The sequence below is a fragment of the Sinocyclocheilus rhinocerous genome, unplaced genomic scaffold, assembly GCF_001515625.1.
Source record: "Sinocyclocheilus rhinocerous isolate Xijiao unplaced genomic scaffold, SAMN03320098_v1.1 scaffold541, whole genome shotgun sequence".
In the NCBI taxonomy this organism is placed as follows: domain Eukaryota; kingdom Metazoa; phylum Chordata; class Actinopteri; order Cypriniformes; family Cyprinidae; genus Sinocyclocheilus; species Sinocyclocheilus rhinocerous.
In genome coordinates this window covers 526,685-537,379 of record NW_015658519.1, presented here as the reverse complement: position 1 = coordinate 537,379, position 10,695 = coordinate 526,685, and the positions used below count along the sequence as shown (strand labels likewise).

Here is a 10,695-nt window from a genome sequence, read left to right as displayed (position 1 = left end):
TAAAACTCACCTGCCTGTAGCTTTCTAGTAACCCTTCAGACCTTGATTAGCTTGTTCAGGTGTGTTTGATTAGGATTGAAGCAAAACTCTGTAGGGCTGCGGCTCTCCAGGACTGACGTTCGCCACCCCTGCTTTAGAACATCTGTGGAGGGAGCTGAAACTTCGAGTTGCCAAACGACAGCCAAGAAACCTTAAGGATTTAGAGAGGATCTGTAAAGAGGAGTGGATCAAAATCCCTCCTGAGATGTGTGCAAACCTGGTGACCAACTACAAAAAACATCTTACCTCTGTTTCTGCACCAAGTGCTAAGTCATGTTTTGCTTGGGGATCAAATACTTATTTCACTCACTGACATGCAAATCAATGTCTAACCTTTATATAATGTGTTTTTTCTGGATTTTTTGGTTTATATTCTGTCTATATACGTTAAAATAAACCTACCATAAAAATTACAGACCCTTCATTTCTTTGTAAGTGGGCAAACTGACAAAATCAGTAGGGGATCAAATAAATATTTTCCCCACTGTACTGTATATACATAGTCTTTAACTATGTTAAATTAAATAAATTCTTTACGTAGCCAATCAGAAGGAGCTTTGTAGATTTAAACTGTAGGTCAGGAGTCATCTCACTCTTGTTTTTTTGATTAGGACATCGTGGACACTCATCAAGGACTGACGTTTTTAAAAGATGCTCCTGAATTCCATTCCCGGTACATCACAACGGTAAGTAACTTTATTAAGCGCTCAATGACACAGGCAGGAGCTATTTCATGGAGATAAGATTACCGGAATGGTGGTTTTGTTGTCATTGGAACACGCTGCAAAATTCTTTGATTGTTTTTAAACATCGTTCCACAACTATTTTAGTGTCAGCTACTGTCAACAGGAACATGACTTTGCTTTGTCCTGGGTTAATCATCAGCCTGGCACCTGAAATCTCTATTTGTAGCATTGCTTCAATATTTTGGTTTTGAGTTGAAAGCTTGTTAGCTTACTAAAGTGTTTACGGTAAATCAGATCCAGCTATCTGAGCTGAGCGGCTGGAGCGTCAGAACAGTGAGACGTGGAGCCTAGTGCGTCTGTCTGTCTGTCTGTGGGACAGCTGCAACACGTGCTGCGGAGGGGGTGGGAAGGGTAATGGCGTCAAAGTGGCCTGACATCACGGAAACACGGATGCCACCAACAGGCCACTGACCCTGGTCTTGCACAACCCCATATTTAGACACTTCCTTGCTCTGGTGCACTGGTTGACACACCCTGGTACCAATCTCTCCTAGGACGACTGATCTACCAGGAAATGCATGTTAATCCACACTGATGTCACTCTTTCTGTTGGAGTCTGAAGCATGGGGCCTTTTGTCACCACAGATATAACTCAGTATGCCTCAGTACAACCAATCCCTAGACGACTGTACCTACAGGCAGATGGGACTTATGGATGGAATGATGAGCCCTTAAAGAAACAGTTTAATACACAAATGGAACATTTTGTCATCATTTACTCACCCTCATGTCATTTCAAACCTGTATGGCTTGTGATGTGGGATTTCAGAGCTGTGATGGAGGGGAAAAAAATTCAGTAAGTACTGTCTTAAATTTAGTTATTTTTCTCCCACAAAGCTTTCATACGGCTTCAGAGAACTTGGAATGTAGTGCACATATCATGCGGGTGGCCTTTATGGTGCTTTTTTTGTCTTTTGGAGCTTGACGGCTTCAATCCTATAATTCACTTTCTGACTAGCATCTGTTTGTTTTGTTTTTGGTGTGTGTTAAACAAAAGAAAGTCAAGTCATACAGGTCATTTCTAGCGTATAATTTCAGTTATTTAAATCATATTTCTGTATTAAAAATTTTATATTTAAAACATTAATCTCCACATTAATTTATTAATTTAAATGCACTCGTGCCACCTCTGAGCCTCATTAAACGTCTGAAAATGTGCCTACAACAAGCCATTTTTGTGTTCTTCTGTGCACCCTTTGTAGTACAAATTAATTTTTTATTAATACTAATTTCATATTATTGGTAACTTATTTGTCTTATTCTACTTCTTATTATATTGTTTTAAATAGACATTTTAAAAAGGTTATAAACATAAATTTTTGAATTTGACAGATGAAAATTATGCCATTGAAAAGGTAAAAAGAAAATACCACTGTAAGTCACTTTAAGGAGTCACATGTCACCTCGTATTAGGAAGGCTCATTTTTGATCAGAAATTTTGATTATTGATCAGAAGGTGCTCCTAAATTTTTTTAATTAGGAGGACAATTGCTCCTAAAAAGAAAAGTAAGCATAGAGAACCATGTGTATCAGTATATTAGATCCGTTCATGAGGTCTAAAAGAGACAGCAGCCTAAATAAACCTGCTGCTGTCTTTCATTATACAGTGAAGACTGTCCAGTGTTATTTTACAGTTGAGTAGATTATAGTTAGACCTAACTGAAAACATTTCTTGTTATTGTTTTTTTTTTTTGTGCTATTGATTGTCATTAATTTATTTATTCTTATTTTATTATTTACTATTTACTTGTCTTTTTTAGTTAAAATAAATTCAATGCTGAGTGCACATGATTCTTTGGTGGAGAGGGGAGGGGGAGTGGTCCATGAGAAATAGTCCTGCCACCACAGCTGGAAAAAATCCTATGAAACACTGCATGCATTTAATAAAATTAGAAAAATGCATTTACAAAGGTAAAAAGAAAATGCCCCTCAAATCACTATGAGTTAAATGTCAGCTCGTATTAGAAAGACTAATTCTTGATCAGAATTTTTTATTATTGATTAGAAGGTGCTCCTACATTTTTTTAATTAGGAGGACAAGCGCTCCTAATTACAAGAAGAAAAACTGCTCTTAAACTGGGTGTGTGACAGGTATGGCTGTGGAATGGAGTTTGGCTGAGGAAAAATTTTCAGTCAAAAGATTTTTTTTTGCTTTAATCCCTGGGTTTGAAACAATATGAGTAAATTATGACAAAATTGTAATTTTCGGGTGAAGTATCCCTGTACATCTAGCATGCAAAATTTGCTTAAGTTTAAAAAAGAGCACATTTTTCTCGGCTACAGGTGGAGTACAGTTCGCCTGTCAATCTCCTTCAGTATGATTTTTGTGTGGCAGTAGTAGCAACAAACTGTGTCATTGACGTCCTCTTTTTTTCCTTTTTATGATGGGACAAGCGTTTAGGTGCATAACTGTCCCCTACTATGTTGGCTCTGGGTTCTTGTATATGTGGAATTAACATGATTTCAGTATTTATTTATTTTTATCACGGTTATCCTCAATCCCCAAAGTATTCAATTCTTTTTTATTATCTATTGTTCAAAGATGGAGTGTTTTCAAACAGAATTAAATTACTTTGCATGTCAGTGTTTTGGAGATTAAACAAGCACTTTAGTCTAGGTCTAGCACTTTCTTTGTAAAACAAAAAAACTTAAAAAAGTAACATCCTCAATTACATGATGTCCTCTCTCTAACTCCAGGTGATTCAAAGAATATTTTACACAGTTAATCGCTCTTGGACAGGCAAAATCAACATGACAGAGCTCAGGAGAAGCAACTTCCTCCAGGTGAACACCATTAAATGCTACCATTCAATTCAGTTTCCAAAACTTGAAGGAACTATTTCATCAAAAGCCACTCTCTCTGTTTCACCAGACTCTCGCCTTGCTGGAAGAAGAGGATGACATCAATCAAATCACAGATTATTTCTCTTATGAGCACTTCTATGTCATTTACTGTAAGTTCTGGGAGCTGGACACTGACCATGACCTCTTCATCGACCCCAAGGATCTGGCCAGGTACAATGACCATGGTAAGTACAAAGTGAACCTGTTTTTTGCTCAGAATGAGTCTCATTTGTTAGCTTTTATCGCTTTTTAAAGTATAGTTCACCCAAAAAGTTCTGTCAGCATTTACTCATTTCTGGGTAAACAATACCTTATATGAACTCATGTTGCTGCAGTACTTTAGATGAGTCTCATTCAGTTTTCCATCAGTCTTGTGGTACTGAGAAATGGCTTTCTGCTTTGTGTTCTTCTTTGGAAAGCCTCATCAAGCAGAATCATTGAGAGGCTGTTCTCAGGAGCTGTCACAAGGTAGGAGCTGCTGAGGAGAACTATGGTGATATCTGAGATTTTGGGGGGTATACATGTGACTTATGATACAAGTTTCTTTCTTCTAGGGGAAACTCAGTCCAGAGAGAAGGAAGAATGAGCTATGCTGAGTTTGTTTGGTTCCTCATTTCTGAGGAGGACAAAAAGAATCCCACAAGGTAATGAAACGGATGAATCATATATGTGACTCTGGACCACAAAAGTCTTAAGTCTCTGGGGTATATGTAGCAATAGCCAAAAATACATTGTATGGGTCAAAATTATAGATTTTTCTTTTATGCCAAAAATCATTAGGATATTAAGTAAAGATCATGTTCCATAAATATATTTTGTAAATTTCCTACTGTAAATATATCAAAACTTAATTTTTGATTAGTAATATGCATTGCTAAGAACTTCATTTGGACAACTTTAAAGGCGATTTTCTCAATATTTAGATTTTTTTGCACCCTCAGATTCCAGATTTTCAAATAGTTGTATCTCGGCCAAATATTGTCCAATCCTAACAAACCATACATCAATGGAAAGCTTATTTATAAACTTAAACATAAAAATAGAAATATTACCTCTACAACTAACTGAAATAAGTACTAAAATTACTAAAACGTAATAAAGTTAGAACAAAAAAACTGACGAACTCGCATAACAAAATTATTTAAACTAAAATTAAAAGGAAAACTGAAAATTACACAGTTGAGAATATTTGTTTTTAAAAAGTGTTATGATGTATTGATAAATTCATTTATATATTAAAAAACTATGCAGTGTGTCTCTTCTGGAACACAGATAGGGATCATTTTATCCAAAGTTGGCACAAAAGGTATTTATGACAAAAAATCAAAACCAAGTTGCACCTTTATAAAGAAGGTTTGTGCTACTTTTTGGGCTGTCATGGTTTTAGTTCTATATCTTAACTTATTTGCTATATATAACATTATCACTCTCTCTGTTCAGTATAGAGTACTGGTTTCGCTGTATGGATATGGATGGAGATGGTGTTCTGTCCATGTTTGAACTGGAGTTTTTCTATGAGGAGCAGTGTGAACGCATGGAGGGGATGGGCATTGAACCACTGCCTTTCCAGGATCTCCTGTGCCAGATGCTGGACTTAGTTAAACCAGAATGCCCTGGTAAAGAACCCATTCTGATACACTCAATCATATCACCCATATAAACTTCATTCAAAACAGGAAGAACATGAAGTTACCTCTAAAGTAAAAATAACACAATCTCTAATCCCATGTTCTATTCTGATTCAATTCCCTTCTCTTTCTCCCTCAATTTCCTCAATTGAGTTTCAGTTAAAGCCCATAACTGACAATACACATCTCTACCATGAATTAGCTAAAGGTAGCTTTAAATTAAAGTTTCTGCCAAGTGTGGAAATGTCTATGTAAGATAAGACTGAGAAATTACCTGCAATTCCCATGAATCTGCTTTGATTAAATGTGCCTGTCCAGTGAATAAATGTATGTGTAATGTAACCAAATGACATCTCTTGGCAGGTAAAATTACTCTTCGAGATCTGAAGCGCTGCAGGATGGCACATATATTCTACGACACATTCTTCAATCTGGAGAAGTACCTGGACCATGAGCAGAGAGATCCCTTTGCAGTGCAGAAGGTCAGAGTTTGATGGGTTACATCTGTGTCCCCTCTGCTGAATATGATCTCTGTTAGTACGTTAGTTAGTGCGTTCTGTAACTGTACATGCGTGTGTATCAGGATATGGATAGTGACGGTCCAGAGCCCTCCGACTGGGACAAGTATGCTGCCGAAGAGTATGAGATTCTTGTGGCAGAGGAGACGGCCAATGAACAGCTACGAGAGGGGTGAGTCAATGCACTCTGTAATGGAATGAATTCGCTATGGAGTTCATTGCATTGCATAGAGATGAGATACCATCTATATATGGAGTATAAAGCGTAACTGTTGCACGCTTGCTTTTGCAGATCTTTTGATGACGATTACGAGTCCGATGAGCTCACGGTCTCCTCAGACATTGGAAATAAAATGGATAAGCTGGTCATATCTGATTTATCGGCATAAGTCGCCGTTTTTGTCTACACACCATGACGTTGAACGGATAACCACCATGCCATATTTTCCCTCACACGTCAAAAAGGGAAAACATTTTTCTACATTTCATTAAGGACATTTGTGTGTGTGTGCATGTGTGCAATAGAACTAATTCTAAAACCAAAAGGCTTCAGACACCCACAAAAAGGCTTTATGTGCAATATGTCTTAACATGTAAATGTAAACTCATTGTTTTTCACTCTCTTACCGACAGTCACATCCACTCCCCTCAAACTAAACTGCCGGCTGGTTCCATCCACCCTTCACAAAGACTTTGATGTGAAACAAAAGGACTTTTTAGTAACTTTAGAAAGAGTTTAGAATGTGCTTTAATGTGAGTGAAACTATATGTAATGCTGCCATATATTTTGGGAAAACTAGAGAGACTTTATACTTGTGTGGCACGTAACTCACCGAAACTAGTTCTCTCGGACTAAATCAGACATTATTTAATCATGAGATCAGCACATGTCCTATGCTATGCTGTGTTGCACATTATGTTTAAAGGACGTGGCAACGGTGCAAACGTGTTGCTCCCAGTGGTCACTGATGGTATTGCATGTTGTTGCTTAAAGAAAAGACAAAGTTGTGACTTTTACAGTGTTTGAACTTAAGACAGCAAACCTCCATTAACATATTTCCAGACAAACTGACCAGGACAATCTTAAGACTTGAAAGTACTTTTTGGAAATATATAATGTGTTGAAATGGTCATATCTTTTTCAAGAAATGTAAACATGAAATATATATAAATTCATCATGCTTTTCATCTTCGGTGTACAGAGACATTTGTCCTATAGCATTTTGTGTATTTAATTCACCTGTAATCATGTAAAGAGAGCTGTAACGCACTATTTATTTGGCTTGGGCATTGTTAACTCACTGTTTCAGATTATACAGAAGGCCACAGTCCTTCTGACCCATGGTTGACCACTCAATCAAAATTCAGTGCTCTTGTACTCTCTTCTACTGTTGACTCATGCAATGTACAACGAATTGGAGTTGCAAAAATAACCATCTCAAACTGTTCTGCCATTGGTCAGTCAGCTAATCCCACCCCAAACACCACAGAGCAACAGTGTTTACAGGGAAACCAATGTACGCTTGCTTATAGTTCTCTGCCATTAAACTGCGAATTGGAGAAAGTGTTTAACTATCCAAAATGACACAATTCAGCTTTAACGAATGACTGTCTCTTAGTGCTGGCCAGCCTGATCAGTGTTTTACAAATGTCTCTCTGTGTGCCTCCACTCCGTCACACTCTTTGGTTTATGTAATTAGTGTAATATATTTATATATGTGAAGTGGTTTTGTTTGTTTTTGTTTGGCCAGCCATTTTCATGGTTTACCAGTAGCTTTTTCTTGTACTGTAGTCTAGCTCTTTTTTTTTTTTTTTTGACCTAGGACATTTAGTTTATATAGCCATTGTAAATGTCTTTGTATTTTATTTTTCCCATGTGATTGACTCTACCACTGAGTGGTAGGGGATGTTTAAATTATGATATATCTCTAACTGCCAGTGTTATATTATGTGCATTAAGCTGAGTGGGCAGGGGCTTTATGAAGGAATTCAATATGAATTCATTGACAGGTGACAATCAACTGGACATGTTTCTGCGATTAATGACATGCAAGTAGCACTTCTTAGGAAAAAAAAAAACAGAGCAATACAACTGCTGTAGTGTGTAACACTTTTATCAGGACTATTAGATATTGAGATAAAAACACAAAGCTGAAACTAAACTTGACTAATGCTACAATCCTGGTTCATATTTATCACTAGCACATTGACACTATGCAAATCTGATTTTCTGGACAGCTATTGGCAGCTTCAGAAGCTGTAAACAACAAAACTTGTTAGTGTGCGATTTTTTTTCTTCTTCTTTTTGTCTTTTTTTTTTGTGTGTTTTATATCTTTCCATGTTGTTCTTTTTTTTCTTTTGGACTTGATATGTCTTGCTTGCAGATGGTGAAAGATGGGACTTAAGTGGCGTGATCTCTTAAGTGCTTTGATGAGATGGCTCTGGTGTTCGCATGAATTTTCCCTTTTTTTCTTTTGGAAAATTATGAAAACAAATAAAAATGTCAATTCATGCAATGACTACAGGCTGTTCATTAGTAAATGATAAGGAACAATAATATTAATAGGGGTAGTAGGGAGGTGCATGTGCCTAAAAAAATTAGTTTTGATCCTCTTATGATGCACAAGAGGCCCGTCACAGATATGGCACACAAGAAAGTTGCTCTGACACTTACTGCACTGTACTTGCTTATATACATATTCATATTGCATAGCTGCTCCAATAAATCTCCACTGAAATGTTTGTGATTAAATGATCAATAAAATAAATTGTAATAAAATATATTTTATATGTTATATTAAATTATTAGATATAAAAAATATTATAATTAAATTAAAAACTTTAAATATTAATCAGTTAAATACAGCTCAGACTGCACTTTGATAGCTCTCTTCATCAACTACTTTAATACAGGATATTGTTATTTAAAGGAATAGTTAAAATTGGCTTTTTTTTTGGCCGATTTTTTTATAGCCCCTCAGGCTATCCCAGATGTAGATGAATTAGTTTCTTCATTGGAACAGATTTGGAGCAATTTAGCATTACATCCCTTGTTCACCAATGGATCCTCTGCAGTGAATGGGTGCCGTCAGAATGAGAGTCCAAACAGCTGATAAAAACATCACAATAATTCACAAGTAATCCATAATAAAAAAAGTTATTATAGATAGAGGACTAGTATTTTAGCTGAAAACAATGGTTTAAAGTTAAAAATGTCTTGATGAATTTGTTTCTTTCAAACACAGCATTTCACTTCACAAGACGTTAACTGATGGACTGGAGTCGCAAGAATTATCGTGCTGTTTTTATCAGCTGTTTGGACTCTCATTCCGACGGCACCCATTCACTACAGAGAATCCACTGGGGATTTCTTCAGATCTGTTCCAATGAAGAAACAAACTCTACATCTTTGATGTCCTGAGGGTAGGTACACTTCATTTTTGGGTGAACTGTTACTTTAAAGAATGAATATCCTGCCTAGACCATAACCATAAGGCAACCTATTTTGCAATCTGTTATCAACACAGTGGATACAGTCTATACATTTATTGCATGCGATTTATGTATGTAATGACTGCTTTGTGTTTTAGTGGTGTTTTCCTGGAGCCCGTCAGTAAGTAGGATGCTACATCCATATGTAAAAAAATACTGAATTGATAAGAAGTTAAGCTCTTACATTACATCTCTCAAATTTCTTGTTCCATCAGACAGTTCAATTCTCCAGCTGCCCTTTTGAAATCTATTTTAAGACATGAAATTCCATCAAATGGAAATTGACAAATTCCCTTGCAGGATTGAAATGTTCCCTTTAAACAATGATTGATAATAAAAAATAAAAAATAATCAAATAATCCTCTTTGGCTGTGGACATAAAAAGACTAATGTGTATCTAATGTGTTTTATTGAACATATGCCTTCCGGCAAATTCCTGTAATCTGATGTAGTGGAGTTAAGCAGTATTTCAGAATGATTTCTGAATTCTGGGCAGGAACTCAAGCAGTGAACTCCTGTAAATCTAGGCCATCTTGAAACTGTCCTCTGTTTTTCACTGTGTGCAATTTATTTCCCCCTGCTATTTTGGTCTCCAGAGAGAAGTCTCACTGAAAAATGTCTTCACTTTCATTCCATCTGCAAAACACTCTTCCAGGTGTCTATATAGGAAAAACTTTGCTAATGTCATGCTGTCAATGACATACTACGGTGGGAAATACATTATCTGATCAATAAAGCCAAACACTTGTGTCTGTCTTTTTCTTTTTGTGCATGTCATGAATAATAATCACTTTCCATCCACCTCTTTTCTGGCAGATGTGAAGAGATTGCATTACTCTGGTGTAAATGCAGAGTAGAAACACATGTTCTAGCTGCTGATGGGAATGTTTTTATGTCAATTCAACAGAAAATGCACAAGCTTTCCGCATCGTCTAAACCCCCATCTCATTAGAAAACAAGTATTTCACAAGGTGGGGATTTCGTATGAATTTGTACAGCCAGTAAATGCCAAATTCTGTCAGCTATCAAACAACAATGGCTGGAAGTCATAGGAACCTCTCAGGTATGTATGTTAATGATAGCATCTACGCAATTAAATGTGTATTTTATTTTTATTTTTAACTACCTTACTAGCTATTAATGAGCAGCAAATCAGGAAATAATTGAGGCAGAATAACAATAAGTTTCCTTACTGTATATGGTGGAAAACTGTAGTAGATCTAATAGGACATTTCATATAATTTTACAGTAAAATACTCTTAAATGTAGTTTTCGGAAATGAAAAAGAACAAGTCATCTTATAATTTAAAATTGAAAAATGTAAATTGACATTCCCAGTGTGAACGCTCACATTTGATGGTTTTTCATTGATGTTAATAATTGAATTTACACTGAATTTACATGAGGCTTATTCATTTCACTTTTGG

At 36.2% G+C, this 10,695-nt stretch overlaps 1 protein-coding gene across 2 annotated transcripts in view; it reads left to right on the top strand.

Moving 5' to 3' along the window:
- The window catches only part of LOC107722551 (serine/threonine-protein phosphatase 2A regulatory subunit B'' subunit alpha-like), a 76,374-nt gene extending 69,181 nt beyond the window's left edge, over positions 1 to 7,193 (top strand). Inside the window, exons 6-14 of one of the 2 annotated variants that reach the window (XM_016530945.1) lie at positions 651 to 725; positions 3,483 to 3,569; positions 3,658 to 3,814; positions 4,049 to 4,097; positions 4,184 to 4,273; positions 5,070 to 5,245; positions 5,621 to 5,739; positions 5,841 to 5,947; positions 6,068 to 7,193. In XM_016530945.1, the coding sequence (XP_016386431.1) occupies positions 651 to 725; positions 3,483 to 3,569; positions 3,658 to 3,814; positions 4,049 to 4,097; positions 4,184 to 4,273; positions 5,070 to 5,245; positions 5,621 to 5,739; positions 5,841 to 5,947; positions 6,068 to 6,164 (957 nt within the window). In that variant the 3' untranslated portion in view covers positions 6,165 to 7,193. Of the gene's footprint in view, positions 1 to 650; positions 726 to 3,482; positions 3,570 to 3,657; positions 3,815 to 4,048; positions 4,098 to 4,183; positions 4,274 to 5,069; positions 5,246 to 5,620; positions 5,740 to 5,840; positions 5,948 to 6,067 lie in introns of those variants that run through there. The other variant, XR_001637817.1, reaches the window with a different exon arrangement.
- Positions 7,194 to 10,695: the final 3,502 nt, after the last annotated feature.